Source organism: Simochromis diagramma, unplaced genomic scaffold, assembly GCF_900408965.1.
Source record: "Simochromis diagramma unplaced genomic scaffold, fSimDia1.1 OVJJ01000138.1, whole genome shotgun sequence".
In the NCBI taxonomy this organism is placed as follows: domain Eukaryota; kingdom Metazoa; phylum Chordata; class Actinopteri; order Cichliformes; family Cichlidae; genus Simochromis; species Simochromis diagramma.
Genome location: NW_024387089.1, coordinates 1,056 through 20,858, shown reverse-complemented (window position 1 = coordinate 20,858; position 19,803 = coordinate 1,056). Strand labels below are relative to the sequence as shown.

The window sequence follows — 19,803 nt, the reverse complement described above, 5'->3', positions numbered from 1 at the left end:
ACAAACGCTACAATGTTGATGCAGGTGGAATGAGAGACATAAATAAAGTGCAATATGCAGTAAAGGGAACAATGTGCACTGATGTCAGATAGAGAAAAGTAGTGAAGTGAATTTGTTTAATAACAAGCAAAAATCTAATTGGTTTGAAACTGACCACTAAAAGCTAACCAGAGGTGTCAAAAGTTCACACATTGCAAGTTTAGATACTCGGGGGTCTGACCGTTGTTGTAACGCTAACAAAGTGCCAACATAATCAGTGTAAGCAAACTAGATGATCCTAGAATTATATAATTATTAACGGCAAATTTATACATGACAGACTCTGTCCCACCTTTACGATCCACTTGCAAGGTTCCACAGTCGATGATCCATGCAGGAACGCATTTCCGCCTACTGTAGATATAACGTGTTTCCGTTAGTGTGGAGGTCACATGCTTTCGGTTACTGTGGAGGTCGAAATATGGCGCTCCCCAGTGGCTGCAGCCCTTCTCTGTGCATGGGGCTGCACGCCGCTAACATGTTAACGATCTAACTGCGCTAATGCGTTGACGCCGTGCAGCCAACGCACGGGGGAGATCTGCGTTAACTCGCTAAGAGAGATTTGTGGTGTTAATGCAGTTGTGGCTTCAACGTTCATTTTAAACAAAATTAACGCTAACAGCACTACTCTAAACATTAAAATGTACTTTCAACCTACATTCACTAAACTTCAAACTGCATCAAAAATCTATTTGTGTGTACTCTCCCACACACAGGTTACAAACGATAAGGAGCGTTATTACACACTACATCACAAAACCTGTTCAGGGAATGAAACTCAGTCTGTCCAGTGTCACAGGTTGTCCTGTTTTTCTACAAACATATACAAATGTGAAGTAAAACAGAGATGAATGATTTTGAGCTGTGGTCAGGTTTAACCTTTTGCATCCTGTGGTCAGCATTGTACAAATCATTGTGAATCACTTGAAAGTGTGTTTCACTGAGTGAGTTTTCTAAAAATCTAAAGTAAGTTTTACAATTGATACTTTCCTCTGAATATTTTTTTAAATGTCCTTCACTTTTGAGGCCCTGTTTACATGTGCAGGCGTCTTTTGGAAAAACAGACTTTTCTATTTATTCTGTCCTGCTTACATGTTAACAGCACTTAGTCCAAGACAATCCAATACCAAAAGCACATGGCCCAAAAATCAAAAGAATGATAATCAAATGAAGTTTCAATGAAGCTCCAGAGGTACGACCCGGAGGTCGGCAACACAATAGCCCATGATCAACTAGTGTGGGAGGCCTGTGGTGGCGAACTGCATACAAAGCGGTGACGTCGTCGGTGAGGCCATGGCAGAAAAAGCCCCCAGTGGCTTGGCTACACACCTCTGCGCAGGTGCATAGCATTGGCCTTGGCAGGCGTCAGGCACGCTGAATGTCACGGCAGCATGAGAGCCATCGAATAGTGGAGGTGCTGGCGACGGATTCGTAACTGAGACGAAGCCGAACCAGCAAGCGCGGGGGACTGCTGGTGGGGACGAAGCAAGAAACGGCAGGCGTGCAGTCCACTGGCTTGGATCGTCTCCTTGGCTCGGACCAGATAGCAGATCAGCGCCGAAGCCGACGGGATCTCCAGCAGTTTGGGATTGCCGTGAAGAATCACCTCCATGGTGTTTACTCCCACCAGCTTTGTCCACACATCCGAGGGTGCCAGAGATGTATGCTCACAGGTTCCAGAGACGGTGACACCCTCCTCACGAACAGCATCCACTGGGTCCATCTTGCGTCAGATCGTTCTGTCACGGCAGGGTGTGCCTGTGCTTTTTTGATACAGGACCCAAAAGCAGATGATGACAGAGGAGTTGCAGGTTTCAGCAAAAAACGAGCCTTTATTTGGGTTGAGGGCTGAACCAAAAATGAAAACTATGAAAAACCTATGAGAACTGTGACAACGGTGACAATTGTGGTGGGCATAACAGACGACCTGTCAATGACATTGGCAGGGCTCGTGGGATGAGCCGTGTGGAATTTAATGAGGACCCAAGATGCAGGCAGCTGAGATGCAGGGGAGTTTTTTATAGAGAAGGTGGAGTACAAACAGAAACGGCAGAGGAGTGGAGGAAACTAAACAAAACCTAAACTGGAAAAAACTAAGAAAACAAACCTGAAGCGCTAACGAACACGGAGAAGTGGGAGCAGGCAGGCACAGAACAAAACCCTAACAAATGGTAAACCTTAACAAAAGATATAACAGAATAAACAAAGAACATAGGATAATATAAATACACACAAAACACAGAGTCGTCAGACTCAGGACCATGACAGACATACAGAAAACACACCGACTTAAATACATACGGCGGACGAAAGCGAAAGCATTTGCCAAGAATGTTTTCATTAATCAAGTGTATGAAAAAAATACACACAGGTCCTTTTCTGTCACCATGGGTACCTACGCCTCCTCCATTGCCCCTGTTACCTCTGGTGTCCCCCAGGGGTCTGTGCTGGGTCCCATGCTGTTCTCTTTATACTTGTTACCCTTGGGCTGAATCTTTGATAAATACAATATTTCCTACTTTTATGCGGATGACATTCAAATCTATTTTGAACTAGCTGAGGATGTCATGTTGTCGTTGCAACATTTTCTCCGATTGTATGAATGAAGTTTAAAATCTGGCTACTGAGCAATTCCCTCATTCTAAATGATAAGAAGACTGAAATTGTAATCTTTGATACTCCCTTCTCTCGGGCTGAACTAATTGGTATTTTTGGGCCCTTTGCTGACTCCCTTTATGACACTGTGAGGAACCTGGGTGTTGTCTTGGACAGTTCCTTCAAGTTGGGACAAACACGTGTTCTCTGTAGTTAAATCGAGTTTCAATCAACTACGTCTAATCTCTAAGGCCAAGCCCTACTTACCACGTAAGGACCTGGAGAAACTTATCCATGCCTTTGTTACATCAAGATTAGATTACTGTAATTCCCTTTACACTGGTCTCCATTCTGCCGTTGTTCACAAACTGCAGCTCGTTCAAAATGCGGCTGCGCGTCTTTTAACTGGAACTGGCAGGTTTGAGTCTATTACTCCAGTTCTTTCCGACCTGCACTGGCTCCCTATTAAACTTTGTATTGATTTTAAAATCTTATTGCTCACTTTTAAAATCATAAATAGCACTGCGCCCAGCATCTTACGGATCTCCTCAGCTTTTATACCCCTGGGGAGAGCGCTTAGATCAGCAGGCCAAATGCTCCTGGTGCGACCTAGATCTCGGCTCAAGACCAGAGGTGACCGCGCATTCGCTGCTGTCACACCCTACCTCTGGAATAACCTCCCTCTAGCTATTCGGGCGTCTGATTCAATTCAATCTTTTAAATCTCGATTAAAAACTTTTTTGTTAGCCTTGCTTTCCCCGCCTCCTAGAGCCCGCATTTTTGGTTGTACTGTAAGTTATCTTTTTCGCTTTATTAATATTTATAATGTTTTAACCTTCAGCCTTTTGGGTTGTGCCCTACTACGCCTGGTGTATTATTGGGTTAGTTATGTCACCCGCCTGTTAGTGTATTTTATTTGTATTTTGTGTTTTGTATTGTATTTATTATTGCTCTAACTCGTTCTGTGAAGCACTTGGCATACCTGTGTTTTTTAAATGTTGCTATATAAATAAAATTGTATTGTATGATTGTATACAGGAGGTGATATGGGGAAGTGGGAACACGTGGGGAAACAGCTGACTGACATTAACATAATGACGGGACAGGAGAAGTGAACCTAATCCAACGAACAACGAAATCCACTGCAAATGTAATAACCTTCCAAATAAAGCTGAGCTCTGTGTATTGCTGATTCTAAATTTCAGTGCTAGACTAAAAATAATCAAATAAATGTTATTGTTTTTGCAGATACAAAATATCATTTTAACTCTTTTCAATTCCACTGACTGCAATCTGTCTGAGTGTATAACTGAATCTAACAAAATTGTAAAAATCTATTTGAGTTTTTTGAGTTAATCTGAAATCATACAGATTAACTGTATGATTTCAGATTAACTCAAAAAAAGTAAAAATTAAACATAATTTATGGACACCGTTTGATTTCTTTGCATGTAGCTATATTAACATTTATACATTTAATAAATCATGAAATTAATACGCGCATGTTCTCGTAACAATGCAACTAACTGTTTGCTCTTCATTCAGTGAAGTGAGCATCACACGCTGCTCATATAAAACATATTCTGACAAACAGCCGCACAGCTGAGGAGCCTTTTTTGTTTAAAGAAACTTGAAGGATAACTTCCCAAAGTCTGACCTGCATCGGACCATCCGCTCAGTGTTCGTGGTTACCATGGTTACTGCAGAAGCTGCTATGAATTAAACAGTTGTCCCTGAGATAACTTACCGGAGACATGAATGTTTGTTTTTCCATTACAAAAGAATTGGATGACTTGGATAACTTATAGGAGTATCAGACTCCACGTGCCATGTCCTCGGAAATCTGGACTCGTGTGGATTTTTCAAGGACAAACTGGTAAGAGTCGCACACCACTATACTGAAATAAAGAAGCTATTACTGAAATACACGAGCTATATTATAAACTATGATATAAAACTTAAGGTTTAGTTATAAAGGACACCTTCCTACCTTTAGTCTTATTCATGAGCAGCATCAGTTGTCTTCTAACATCCAAGAGTCTGCACGATGTGTTTCATAGGTCCTAACTAGAGATGGACGGTCCGATACTGACCTCAATTACTGGATCGGATATCGGAGAGAAATAAAAAATGTAATCCGATCCATTAAATATCAAAAAAGCACCTCACAAAACTTGCGACCTGGCGTAACTCGGCTCATAACCGTAGCACGTCGGAGCAGTATGCATCAAGTGATAGAAGTGGCTGTGGCGTGCGGGACCTGTCAGTGGTCTGGTTGAGCATTTGGAGCCTCGCCACCAAACCGGCATTTCATCTCCAAGAAAGTGATCCCAGAGAGAAGTAAAGCAAGTGTGTAAGTTCATCTCTGAATGTTTGTAAAGCATTCCAGCGTTAAGCTTAACAACCGATATACGGAGCGACTGCCTCTTCTCTCCCCCTCCCTCTCCTGCTGCTACTTCAATCATGAAACTGATCAATGATCAGCTGATCGGCTTTTTCTGTCGCGAGTCCATCTCTCTTGTTTGTTTGTGCCAGAAAGAGGAAACAAGCGGGCTGAACAACAGCAGCATGTTTAAGCTTGATAATCTGTTGTTAGAATTTATTTAATATTTCTTTCTACACCAGGATCTTTTTCTACGTAGCTGACGGCTGGTAACTGTGCAGGGCGGATCTAGCAAAGTTTAACCAGGGGGCCGATTAGGGCATGAACAGGGAAAAGGGGGCACAAAGATATACTTTCTTTCTTATTCTCTTTTAAAATGTCTGGCTTTTAATAAATAATTATCTGAATCTTACACCCAAATTTTAATCTGATGTAAAAAGTATAGAAGACCATTACTGTATATAGTAACTATTAAGTCTAATATACCCTTGTAAGCTATAGTACTTTTTCCTTTGGGAAGGTACCATCTTTGCATTCTGCAGTTCTGTTGAAGAAAGATGTTGAATCTATTTAAATATTGTAGAAAAATAATTGATTTCTGTGCATATTTTTCACACTGCATCAAATTAAAGTTGATTACGTCGATTAAGCATCATGAGGTGGGGGGTGGTTCCCTTTTTTTATTATTTTTTTGCTGGGAGTTTGCAACCCTATTAGTTAGGTTGCTTACTCTTTTAAATACCAGAATAGGGAGGATGGAGCAGGTTTAAGTTTATTAGATTCATCAGTTTTGCTGAACTATGGAATATTTTGGGTGCAGTGTATTTTTTGCTTACAGGTATAACAGAATAGCATTAGTGTTTTTTTTTTTAAACTTGAGTTTGGACCCATACAAAATGCAGCAAGATATTAAAAAAACAGTTTTATTGATTATAAAACACACTATATTGGATTCATATCGGTATCTGCCGATATCCAAATTTATAATATCAGTATCGGACATAAAAAAGTGGTATTGTGCCATCTCTAGTCCTAACATGAGGATCCCAGAACCAAAAAATAACCCAAAGGGTTAAAAAGATTTCCACATTGATGCAGATGATGTATATGATTGTGGGACTTGTATAAAAAAAATGTATATGCCATATTTGTCTGTGAAGGTTCTCAGTACTCCAGGTCATCGTAGTCAAAGGAGCTTGCAAAGAAAAAGCGTCTGGACTTCTTTAAGCTGCTTGAAGACGTTTCACCTCTCATCCTAGAAGCTTCTTCAGTTCTAAGGTCAAATGGCGGAGAGTCCCAGATTAAACCCAGTGGGAGTATCCCCCCAAAGAGGGACAAAAGGACCCCCTGATGATCCTCTAATCACGTGTGCAAACGGGTGTGGGTCCCAATCAGCCAGGGTTTCAGGTGAGCTCATTGTGAAACCTGGCACCACCTTATCATGCAATTTCCTGAGGTCAGATGGCCCAGGATGTGAGTGGGCGTTAAGGCGTCTGGGGAGGGAACTCAAAACTGGATTATAGATGGCAGACAGTTGGTGTCGTAAACCACCCTCTGTTCAAAGATGTTCGCTCACAGTGAACGTAAATGGCTTCTTTCACTCCTCTTTCAAACCATCTGTCCTCTTTTCGAAAATCTCCACCCTGGCAGGTTTTAAAAATCTCAGTTTTCAGTGACCAAAAACGCCGTTTACGTGTGGACGAAAGGTGCAAAAATATGGGTCTTCAAAAATACCCGGGTACATGTGGATATGTGGACAAAGCCTAAGGCTACGTCCACACTCATTTTTCTCTCCGTTTTGGCCTCCCATCCACACTGAGATGGCGTTTTCACAGATGGAAAACACAGCGTTTTGAAAACACATACATTTCAAAAGGATGCTTTCCGTGGCAGTGTGGACAGCGAAAATGGAGACTTTCTAAAACGATGACACATGATGCAGTCATGTGATCAATAAAACTAAGGCTACGTTCACACTGCAGGCAAAGCGCATCAAATCCGATTTTTTTGACCCTATGCCACCCATATCCGATCATGGTATGACAGTGTGAACGGCACAAATCCGATATTTTCAAATCCGATCTGGGTCACTTTCGTATGTGGTACTGAATCCAATACATATCTGATGTTTTAGAAAGCGGACTGCTGTTTGAACGGTCATGTCGCATTAAATCCGTCTTTTACGTCACTGACACAAGACAGACGCCAATTATCAGCGCCGGGGAAGCACCCGAGAAGACATCGCGAACGCTTCCTGGCCATCCCGTGTAGATGTTAGTGAAACTGTTGGGAAGACAACGTGAACATTTTATTTGTACTGCATAATCTGCAGATTCTGACAGAAATCTGCAACTATCCTTTGAAGCACCGCTCCTCTCTAAAACAGCAATAAGGATCATTATTAGGTTATCTACATTATTATGTAAATAACAAAATAACTTAAAGCAAAATTTGGGAACGTAAAGTCCGAAGTCTTTCTATTAAGGGCCATCAGTCAAACAATATTGTTTGCTTTGGGTCTAAACAGAGCGCGTTGTGTATGACATCTTCTTTTGCGCATGCGGGCCGCATCGAGCGTTCACACTAGAGAGCGTTTGCTGTCGCATTTTATTTGTAGTGTGAACAAGCAGACAAAAAAAATTGGATTTGATCAAAAAATCGGAATTGAGCATTAAGACCTGCAGTGTGAACGTAGCCTAAGATAGCGGAGGGCAATTTTGACAGCCTATTAAAGATTAATATCAGTCTGTACATGCTCCAGATAGCTTTTCTTCAAATTCTTTAACTTTCACTCGCTTTTGCAACTTTGTACTTTTGTGTTACTTGCAGCAACAACTGTACCTCATTGTTATTCCATTTAAAAAACTTGGTGCTTTTCCTCAACATTTTGCTGCGACGTTTCAAAGAGCCGGAAAGTAAATAAGCGGCAGACAGAAATGAGGCAGGTCAAATCATTTTGGGTTTCACATATGAGCAGTACTGGAACGTAAGCATTTTCGGCTGTTTCAATGTGGACGCACAACTCTGTGAAAACGACTGAAAACGCTACTGTGGACGCGGAGCGTTTTCACACATGAAAACGCCTTTCAAATCTATCCGGGCTACTATTAAAAACCAAAACAAACAAACAAACAAATAAAAAAAAACCATTAAAAGTCACAAAAACCTACAAGGGCACTTAACACCACACACAGTCAAACAAAATACACAAAAAAGTATTAAACAGAAAAAAAAGTATACAATCCTAATTTGCACCCCCACAGGTGAACTGCTGCCTGAGCCAAATGTAGTTGTTGTGATATTTGATCCCAGCGCACTCCAAAGAGGAATGTAGAATAGTTCTGTGGCGACTGAAACAAGTCAAACATCGCTGTAAACAACCATCAAAACGCACGGGCAGGGGATCACGAAAGCCCGACTACTTGGGCAGAACAATTATAAACCGTCTCACAAAATAAAACTGTAGACAGGACAAGATAGCAGTTCCTTAAAGGATGGGCCCAAAACAGCGGCTGCTGCAGGCGTTTCCCTCATCCTGACACATATCTTTATATTTTGCTGGGCAAATTTGGTTACCAGGAACAGTAATTTCTTGACAAATGTGCAATCATACAGGTGTGGTGAAAAGTTTAGATTCACTCCTTATGGGTATGAGTGTTATGGGAATTTGGGTTTTAATGATTTAGCTGAACTGTTTTTTGTTTTTTTTACCTGAATGGTATGATTGTACAGTATTGTATCTTTAATGACTTTAAGAAGCAAGAATTGGGTGCACACGTTTTTAATTTACTGAGGAGAACAAACGGCTATATGGCAGCTGTGTCACTGACAACTGACAATCTAAATGTTCTTGCTTAACAATGACTGTAAAAAAATCAACATTGATCAGAAACTTTTATTCCTCATTTATGCAAACAGATTGAAAATTGGAATTATTTCAAATATACAGTTATGTTGTTTAAAAATGTTCAGTATAAATGAGTTTTTAGCTTCAGCCTAAACTGAAAATGTATACACAATCTGAAGACAAATAAAACAAAGCTCAAAATCAAGATCTTTTTTTTATTTTTATTATTTCAATTCAATTCAATTCAATGTTATTTATATACCGCCAAATAACAACAAAAGTCGCCTCAAGGCGCTTCAGAGAAAAACCCAACAATCATATGACCCCCTATGAGCAAGCACTTTGGCGACAGTGGGAAGGAAAAACTCCCTTTTAACAGGAAGAAACCTCCGGCAGAACCAGGCTCAGGGAGGGGCGGCCATCTGCTGCGACCGGTTGGTAATTTGTTGGTATTTGTTGGTAATAATTTCATGTGGTCTTTAGTGAACAGTTCCACAAGTTCTTGTTACTCTTCTGGGCTTTTAAATAAAGTGAGTAATCTTCTTTGTAACGCCACCATGTGTCAGGTAAACTTTAGCGTACACATGAAAACATCCTAGAGAAGATATTTGGTCTCTTCAATGGTGCATTTCTTATGAAACTTTTGACAATCTCTTTGTCAACATTTCGGTGGCCAATTTTCATTAACTGCATGACAGTGTTTGGATATTTCCACTTTTCCTGGAGTTCATTATATACTGCCACGCTGACCTCTTCAATGTCCTCCAAGGAGATTTTAAGCTTTTGGGACACAATTTTATCCCAGACTTTTTGGGCAAGCCTCTGTTTAATGGCTTCATCAGCCCCTAGAGGCAATTTCCCTGCTTCATTTGTATTGCTCATTGCGTGCATAACCAGATCTCTGGCAAAGCGTTCCACAAGTTCTCTGTACTCGTCTCGGTTTTTAGATAAAGTGAGTATTCTTTTGGGTAATGCCAGCAGATGTCTGGTGAATGTTGGGACAGTAATATCATCCTCAAGCTCTTCCTTCAGACTTGAAATCAAATGTTTTTCCTTGCACTTATGCACTTTACAAAGATTGGTGAAAATGGCTTTCGCCATACTGGGCAGCCTCTTTGGACATAGATCCAAATGTTTTCCCTCAATTTCAGGCCAGATTTTCTCCATCAGACGATAACAGTTGGGAATCCTTGTGGAGTCTTTGTGTTTAGCGGAGACTTTCTCTAAGGCCCGTGAAACTACCAACTGAGTAAGTGCATAAACAAACATTTTTTCTGCAGACACATCATCAGATGCCAGACTGATGACAGAAGAAGAATCAACTTCTGACTCATGTACAGCTGGAATCACAGGCTTTTCCAGGGGACAAGCTTCTATTTTGTCCCAGTCTTTTGTATCAGCTGTGGGCTTTTTCTCCATACAGCTTTTCTTTGGTTCTGCTGTGGCTTGGGATTGTGTGTCCACATGCTGAAGACTTGCACTGGCCTCTGTCTCCAGTTCCGGAGTTTCTGTTTTTTTATTATCACCACAGTTGTCTACAGATATTTCTGTTACGATGTCTTCCTTTGCTGGTGTTACCCCTGTTTTCTCATGGGAATCAGCATCCACTGACTCAAGACACTCCTCTGTCTGTGTGGACACCGGAGCTCCCTTCTCCATGGTTGTCTCTGTTGCATCCACTAACATGGAGCAAAGTTTCAACATGTCCTGTAACAAAGTGGAAGGCAGCTTAGAGTTGCAGTACTCTGGGTTTGACTGCAGAGATCGCCACTGTGGTACAATTGTACCAAAAAAGTAGTCGCTTAAGCACTTCCATGTTTCCACTGAGGAGTAACTGTGTGGAGTTGTCATGTTGAAGGTTGGATTTCTACTTCTTTGACTCTGAATGTGAGAAGTGGAAACAAATTGCTGGGGGGTTGATGTTGTGGCAGGTATGTCTGCTCTTTGTGAACTAAATGTGTTTAAATGTTGCTCGCTGTTCTGATGCATGAATGCGCTCTGAACTAAATCGCAGGTGTTTATGGAGTTCTGGAGTTCTATTTATAGGCTCGTCCTGTAGGCCCCGCCCACTGCCCTTTGCTAATTGCCAAGCCCCGCCCACATCGAATGACTCTTGCCTAGCAACCGCTAGACGATAGTAGCACGGATGGGCACAGCCACTGTGACGTCATCCAGTGTTCTTTGATCAAAGAGAAGTAAGTGTTGGCTTTCTTGCCGCTCAGCAATTGATAACAAAGAACCTTGAAATGTGTTTTTAGCTAAACTTTGACACAGCTGCAGGACATTAATAATAATGAGAAGCTACTTAATAATATATATATATATATATATTATTAAGTAGCTTCTCATTATTATTAATGTCCTGCAATAAATAGATAAATACAAAAAGGGTTTTAAAAAGTGTGTAAGAGCCAAAGTGAATGTTTATGTTGTGTTTATTTATTGTGGTGGTACAGGTGTTTAGATTTTCCTGCACCTCAGGTGATCGCGTGTTATTTACGTGACACAGGCGTACTCGTCAGGGAGGAGGTGGCTCTGATCGGGTGTTCACCCACTATTTTCACAACAGTGATGTGTATATATGTGTGTTGTGGGTGCACAAGTATGCATATATGTCTGTAAATTGTATATCTTTTGACGTATTACTGGGGTTAAATAAATAAAAATTACATGCATTATGTAATGTAATTGTATTGAATTTCTGAGGGAAGAAAAAGTGTTGACTATTAATTACTAAATAGTGGAAAGGGGGTGGGATTAAATAAGCTTATGCTTCTTCCTAGTCCTTTTGAACATGTAAGTTACTTATAAATATTGTTGCTTTGTTTTCCTTTTGTTTGTTTGTCTCTTTTTTCCCTGTTGTTTTTATTTAAACATGTTTAAAATAAAGATTCAATACAAATACAAATGCTCACAAACGATGTAAGTTAATACATGCGCTATTTGTTTTGATTGAAAGCAAATGTTTATTGTTTTAGTTTTAATAAATACGTGAAACACAAGTGGGACTTAGTATGGCTTATTGGAGACGCGTCACAGTACAGAAACAAACTCAGCCGGCAGCGGCTTTATTTGTGGATAGAAGTCGCAACAATGGGTTAAGATATTTTCAAGATTTAAATTTGATTGCAGGCCGGCGTCCGTGCGTCTGTGATGTCTGGGCGGGCGATGCTTGGACCGACGCGGGACAGCAGCTCCTCAAACTGGGCGAGGGACAGACGGTGGTACCGCTGAAAGTGGCCGTCAGCCAGACGCATCTCCTGGAGCAAGTGGTGAAACTCACCAAACTGCTCACACTCGTGGAGGACCTGATGGACCCAGGTACGGTCAGGACGTCCTTTACGCCGCTGCTCTGCTCTCCACAGTAAATAGAGAAGGGAGACTCTCTCTTCAAACGCTAGATCGACAGCTGCCATCTTGCAAACATACCGTCTGGCACTACTTCCTCCCACATTTCTGGTTCACGCACGTGAAAATTGCATATTTAAAAGTGTGACCAGTTCGCTTTGAACGCGCTTCAAGGTGCGAATGTGCAAGCGACCAGCTAGGGGCGTGTGGCGCTTTTTGGTCGCTTCTATTGCGTCCGGTGTGAACACACCGTTAGTTTCTTTTAAATTGTGAACAATAGATTTCTGGTAAAGAATTAAAAGAAGACAAAATTGTAAAAGCCCTTTCATGCTAACTTAGAAGAAACTTGGAGCCTAAATAATATTTCGGGGCAGGGGGGATTGGTATGAAGGTTATATTTTTTCACTTTCTGGAGAAAAATTACTGACACAACTTCGGACCATCTGCTCAAGCCCAACAATAACAAGCATTGCCCTGGTGATTGAGGATCAGATTGTCCTCAATGACGTCTGTGATTTCCCTAATGCAGTTGCACTTTTGCTTGGACTCATCTATGCACTTAACCTGGACTATCTAAAGGACTTAAGGTACACTTTTGAAGTAATTCAAAAGGTGTTCGTGGGTCTTGGTACTCAGTGCTCTGCCTGGGGTTCATGCTTTAAAGAATAATTTGCTGAAACAGTGGGCAGAAAAGTGTTCGTGATAACAAAATCTGTTCTCATGCTGGTTTTTTTAAGTAACCCAGTGCTATGATTTGACCATGATTTGGTCAATAAAGTCATCTTAAAAGTCACTGCATACACTTCAGTAATTATTTAATTTATTTCTTTTTATATTCATACTAGAAAAAAAAGCAATATCTGACTAATATTTCATATTATCAGTTCCATTGATATCGTACAGATAAAAATATTGGTAACAGCATTGTTTGTTTCTGTGGGTATGTTCTTGGTATCTTAGCAGTTCTTGTCATTACCGCTTGATTATAGTACACCTGAACTATCCAGTGCTGGCTCTGCACTTAGGATGTATCATGATTTAATAGTTAGTTAGTTTTTATTTTCATGTGCTATGAAACAAGTGTGTGTTTCACTTTACATGTTTGAACCTTAGGGGTGACACAGGACTTTGCATTGCTAGAAAAACTTTTTAATTGTGGAGCCTTTGCTGTCAACTATTTTAATGTTTGATATTGGCAGACCTTAAAGAGATCATAGTTTTGTTTTATGTATGGTAATGTTCAAAGTCGTTGGCCCCTCCACATTTCTTTATATTTTGCTGGGCAAATTTGGTTACCAGGAACAGTAATTTCTTGACAAATGTGCAATCATACAGGTGTGGTGAAAAGTTTAGATTCACTCCTTATGGGTATGAGTGTTATGGGAATTTGGGTTTTAATGATTTAGCTGAACTGTTTTTTGTTTTTTTTACCTGAATGGTATGATTGTACAGTATTGTATCTTTAATGACTTTAAGAAGCAAGAATTGGGTGCACACGTTTTTAATTTACTGAGGAGAACAAACGGCTATATGGCAGCTGTGTCACTGACAAACTGACAATCTAAATGTTCTTGCTTAACAATGACTGTAAAAAAATCAACATTGATCAGAAACTTTTATTCCTCATTTATGCAAACAGATTGAAAATTGGAATTATTTCAAATATACAGTTATGTTGTTTTAAAAATGTTCAGTATAAATGAGTTTTTAGCTTCAGCCTAAACTGAAAATGTATACACAATCTGAAGACAAATAAAACAAAGCTCAAAATCAAGATCTTTTTTTTATTTTTATTATTTCAATTCAATTCAATTCAATGTTATTTATATAGCGCCAAATAACAACAAAAGTCGCCTCAAGGCGCTTCAGAAGAAAAACCCAACAATCATATGACCCCCTATGAGCAAGCACTTTGGCGACAGTGGGAAGGAAAAACTCCCTTTTAACAGGAAGAAACCTCCGGCAGAACCAGGCTCAGGGAGGGGCGGCCATCTGCTGCGACCGGTTGGTAATTTGTTGGTATTTGTTGGTAATAATTTCATGTGGTATGTTTATGTTTATGTTTAAATATGGTAAAAATGCTAATAATAGTTGTAGAATTATAATATATAACAGTAATGTGAAATTGGAAAAAGAGTGACATTCTCCCATCATCTGCCCAGGGATTTGTAAAAGGCACTTTTTGCTAAATAATTGTAAATTTCAGGTTCGTTATCCACATATTTGGTGCTGCCTCTTTTGATCTATGAAGCCAGTAAAATGGCACAAATCTGAGTGTATAATAGCTAAGGGAGGGTGGCAGTTTTTTTCTTTGTATCTTATTAGGCCATCCCTGACTAACTTTTCCTCCAGTCAATAAACGGTAATGATATTTTTTACTATTCTGAGAGCACAAAAACATCAGAGCACCGTGTTTCTCACTTTCATCATTGCTAATTTTATTTTACCCCAATTGGTCCTGATCGTTGATTTATTCAGTTGGTGATGATGTTGTCCTCCACACCAGAGAACTGGAACACACAGCTGTAGCTCGTCCAGTCTTCAGATGGCACTGATGAAGCGTTCATGTTAACACTTAACTGGAAGGTCCCGTCATGGTTGTGGAGAATCTCTCCTTTCTCCACATGGTCTTGGATCTCCACTCCATCCTTCCTCCAGAACATCATGGCTGTATTAGGATAGAAACCTGTAGCGTGGCAGGTGACTAGAGCGAAGGGAGTCTTCTGGAGGAGAGACACTGTGGGAACCACTGCAGAGAAAGATGTATTTAAAAAAGACTTAATACATCTTTGTAAATGGATAATGCTCCACAATTTGATTTGAAGTTTGTGAATCTTATAACTCAAGGAGGAAGCCACTAAGGATTTTGAAATTCATACCATAGTTGCACTTCCTAAAAATAATTTTTGAAGGAAAAAAGATAAATCATGTTAAATCATGAATTACCTATGTGATATCTATCAGTTTGGAAAGCTTTAAAAAGCCTCTTTTGTCCCTTGCTCCCCGGGTCCTAGACATGTCTTTGTGTTTTGCCTCCCGTTTCTGTTTCCATGTTCCCATGTCTGTTCCTCCCCCCGGGTCCCAGTGTTAATCCGTGCATCTAGTCTGCATCTTAGTTTGTTTCCCATTTTATTTTGACAGTCTCGTGTCCCATATTCATTTTGTTCAGTTTTGCTTCCTCCTGTGTCATGTCTATTCATCCCAGTGTGTTTCCACTTCCCTCATCACCCTCGTCATCTATGTGTATAGATTGTGTGAGTTTCCCTGTGTTCATCGTCAGATCATCTGCAATCCTTCCCTGTGTCTCCATGCTCCCTTGCACTCCAGGTTTCTGATTGTTTAACTTTCCCAGTTTACGTTTTCATGTTTTTTAGCACCCAAAATAAAGGGTGAACATTTTGTTAAAAGGTCTAGTTACTCTTTTAGTGTCTGCATTTGGGTCCTTATAAGCCACATGGTCTGCAGCCTCAGACCGTGACAGGTGGTTATGAAAGAAAAGAACCCAGAACAACATCTAAAGAACTGCAGGCCTCTCTTGCTTCAGTTAATGTCAGTTTTCATGATTTAACAATAACAAAGAAAAAATGGCATCCACTCAAAAGTCCCAAGGCAAAAGCCACTGGTTAAAATCAGCCTAAATGTTTTGCCATTTTCTCTTTAAAAAACACTGTATTGTAATGAAGATAATCCAACATAAAGTGAACATTACTACATCCATTTGAAGACGATGTGATTTCTACCTGTTCTCTGCAGGGAGAAGTTCCCACTGTCCACATACATCTTCAGCCACGTTGGACACATCTGAGTGAGGAAGGTTTCATTGTGTTTGAGTACAAGACTGTCAGTGTCCCCGTCTGTTTGGTAATGAGAGCTTCTGGGTTCATGCAATCCATGTCAGTGTCTTCACATCAAATTCAAGAAAATCCTCTCCATTCCATCCTTACTTTATCAACACCTTGTCCCCTGCACCAGTGTTTTCATCCCATCCACAGCCACTTATTATCTGTAAAATCTGGACACCTGAAGAAAGACAGAGAAACAAAAATTGCACTGAACTATCTGAATATTCTACATTATGTGGCACAATGAAAAAGGAAACTGGGTCAACCCAGGACTGATCTGACAGACATCCTGCATATAAACTCTAAGACGAAGAATTTAAGGTTAATAGTATTCAAGACATTCTTTTAATACACATATAAATTCAGCAAGTCTATTATTTTGTCATGTTTTAAATCATATTGACGTTGTAAGGTTGATGACTTAAGACTTTAAATATTTAACAATTTAATGATTAACAAAATAATTTTACATACATCAACTTTATTGAGGTATATTTATGATTTATAAATGATGGCAATATAATATATAATATAATGATGCAATAACCAAATTCTATGTGCAATAACCAACTGTATATACATAACACTATTTATTACATATTACTTCTTTTTAAAACCGGCTTGTATATTTGTACATTTTATATATATTTTTTCCCTCTGTTACTGTCCATGTGTATAGTGCTGCAGAACTGTGCCCCCACCCCCATTCTATTCTATTCTATTCTATTTAATCTAAAGAATAACATTTAATACTGCACCTCCACTTTGGTTGAACTGCTGCTTCAAACTAGAAATCTGGGTTCTGAAGAAGCTTGGCAGACTCACAAAACACTGCTGAGTGAACATCTCCAACATCTGAGCCTTTTTATCAAATATTGTCTTCATCCAGTCCTGTCTTGGTTCCAGTGTCTTGCTGTTTCTGTCACAGTATACTGTCTGAATGCCATCGATCACTATAACACCCATAAACTCTGAGATATTTGAGTCTTCATAGGATCCAGTGAAGAAACTATTTAGTGAGTGTTTTGCTGTGGAAAGAATATATCTCATATTAGTAAATAGTTAAATAGAACATATAATATTATCAGAAATGTTTCCTTTAGTATAATTCATCAGATTCTTACAAAACCTTAATTACAAGAGATCCAACTCTGTGAGTGTGATCAATTAAAAAATAGCCTTACAGAAGAGAACATTAATCTTATTTATATTTCGATAAATACATGGGGAAAAAAACTGCGTCCGACTAAAATGTGGAGGAGTAACAGCTCTACTCTGAGCCCCTCCCAAACTCCCAAGCTCTATTTCTAAGGCTGAGCCAAACCAATCTTTCAAGAGACGTCATTTCCACTGCTTGTATGGTGATCTCATTCTTTTGGTCACTATACCTAGAACTGTCCATGGGTGAGAGTAGAAACATAGATCGACCAGTTAATAATAGCTTCACTTTCATGCTCAGGTCTCTCTTCTCCACAATAAATCTTCGTGTCTGTTGTCATTCGACAGTGTCCTCTTCATTCTGAAAAAGACAGTGAGGCACTTGAATTCCTTCACTTTGAGCAGTAACTAGTTCTAGTTGAGTGGACATCTTTTTGCAAATTTAGTACCATGGTCTGAGACTTTGAGGTACCACTTCTTATCGCAGCTACTTCACATTTGACTGCAAGCCATGCCAGTGTGAGTTGCAGGTCATCGCTCGATGAAACCAACTAAACCACATCGTCTCCAAAAAGCAAAGACAAGATTCTGAGGCCAATCATCCAGACACGCTCTGTTCCTTTGGTTATACCTATAATTCCAGATTCTTTCTCCAGGTATCAGACTCATCAATCAGTTTTGGACAGGCGGTAATGCTTTTCTTCTTGTGCCAACAATAACAACATATTCATTTTACAAAAAACTTGTATGTTTTCTTCACATAAGTGTTGTGAAATTTCTCATACATATGTTATAGAGGCTTGTTTGATTTAAGATGGACTAACACATATTCTTTTTACAGCCATTTTTCCAATAAAAATATTGCAAAAGAAGATGAACTATTTGGACTTGTGAATATGTAAACTGGAAATAATACAGAGATTAAATATGTGTCAGCAACTGAAAAACACATTTAGAAAAATAATTTAAAAACTTATTCAGTTGTTAGAAAACTTTGTCAGTGTGCATCTGATATAAAACCTAGAACATTTATAACTTTGCAGATTTTATGATGTAAATATGTCAAAATATTTTTTGTGGTTACAATAAATTCAAAAGACAAACTAAAAACCATGAATGATAAAACATGGAATTCTATATTATTCTTATCGTTTCAGAAAAGATTTAACTGTTTTAATCTGAAAATGAACCACCACAGAAGAAGAGAAGCCACAAAACTAAGGTGAAAAGACCTTTTTAAAATGATTGAGTGTATTTAATTTAAATAATTATTAATAGCTCAGTTTCGTTCTGCTGCTATCTGCTAAAACATGTTCTTGCTTGCCTGCACCTGACCCGCATTGCGAGATACTACCTGTTTAACCCAGAGAATTTTTACTGCACTGGCACATTTTACTGTTTTTACTAAGAACAATCTTATATTGCAAATTCATACGTAAAATATTTTATATAATTATTATGATCTTACTTGCAGATGCTGTGTGACAGAGAAAAAGCAGAATCATTATCTTCATCATGTTTAGACCTCTTGAATCAAACTGAAGAAGTGAGAGACGAGTCAGGTGGTTTTACAGCTTTGTCAGTATGAAAGTATTTCCTGGTCTGTTACACATTCTGAGTATTTGAGGCATGTTAAACTCCGACACCCTTCAGTTGAATTTTGACAAACAATCTCTGAGCTTTAGTGCCACAAATATAAAACCTACTTTCAGCTCCATGGCTACAAGGGATCATCACTGCATCACAGCAGCTCTGCATGTTTGATTTGGCAGACTCTCACACCAGATGCCTTCTTGACAGAACTATGAAAAGGGTTTGACTCGACAGCTGGAAACAATGCAGTGTCCTTTTACTTACTGAAGTTTTCTGCTTGTCTGGTGCTGAGCTGAGCATAAAAGCAAAGCTCTCAATTTACCAGTTGATCTATGTCTCTACCCTCACCTATGGTCATGAAAGAATGAGATCCCGAAAACAATCTGTGAAGGGGGCTGTCCTCACCCTTAGAGATAGGGTGAGGTGTTCGGCCATCGGGAAGGGGCTCAGAGTACAGCTGCAGCTCATCCACATCGAAAGGAACCAGACTATTGTGTTATACTGTTGCTTCAGATTTTCGGTGTCTGCAACCACATTAGGCATTTTAGATTTAAAAAAAAAAGCTAGAAAACCAATGTCATTTCCTGTGCTGAGAATGATCACTTCAATTATATGATTAGATTTGCCTCGGTAAATTTGACAATGGTCACCATATCACACATGACCTCAGAATTTATTTTTCATGTAAAACTCTTACACCATTAAAGAAACCCTATAATCCATCGATCCTTGGGTGAGAACACTTCAAAGGAAAAGGAAGAGCTAGCACAATGCACAAACTGCAGGTCAGATCCTGAAATGGACTGGAGGCCAGTGTAAGGAGGCCAGTGTAGGTTTAACACTCTTTCTTGCCCAACAAAAGGCAAGTTGCTGCATTTTGAACAGCAACAGCAACCCGACCGATCAAGTCCACACAGTTGAGCTTGACAGTTGGGCAGAACTCTTTTGGCTCTCAGCGAAGGCGGTCGCACTTTTCTCCTCTCCGCCCTTATCTTCCC

The 19,803-nt window shown here is 39.6% G+C and overlaps 1 protein-coding gene and 1 pseudogene across 1 annotated transcript; both read right to left on the bottom strand.

The window, feature by feature from the left end:
* Nucleotides 1-9,201: 9,201 nt before the first annotated feature.
* On the bottom strand, nt 9,202-11,102 carry LOC120742740. Its single transcript, XM_040046163.1, has 2 exons — nt 10,782-11,102; nt 9,202-10,559 (listed from the first exon to the last, which is right to left on the bottom strand). The coding sequence occupies exons 1-2, from the start codon at nt 10,851-10,853 to the stop codon at nt 9,438-9,440; spliced, it is 1,194 nt and encodes a 397-aa protein (XP_039902097.1). The 5' UTR covers nt 10,854-11,102; the 3' UTR covers nt 9,202-9,437.
* A 3,019-nt stretch (nt 11,103-14,121) lies between these two features.
* Nucleotides 14,122-19,064, bottom strand: LOC120742738 (annotated as a pseudogene).
* Between the last annotated feature and the right edge of the window lie 739 nt (nt 19,065-19,803).

Excerpts from the sequence above, each read along its gene's own strand:
- LOC120742740 (XM_040046163.1), bottom strand. The coding sequence starts at position 10,853 with ATGCATCAGAACAGCGAGCAACATTTAAACACATTTAGTTCACAAAGA. Across the intron at positions 10,560-10,781 it reads ACATACCTGCCACAACATCA|CTTTGCTCCATGTTAGTGGA; the intron begins ACCCCCCAGCAA and ends GACATGTTGAAA.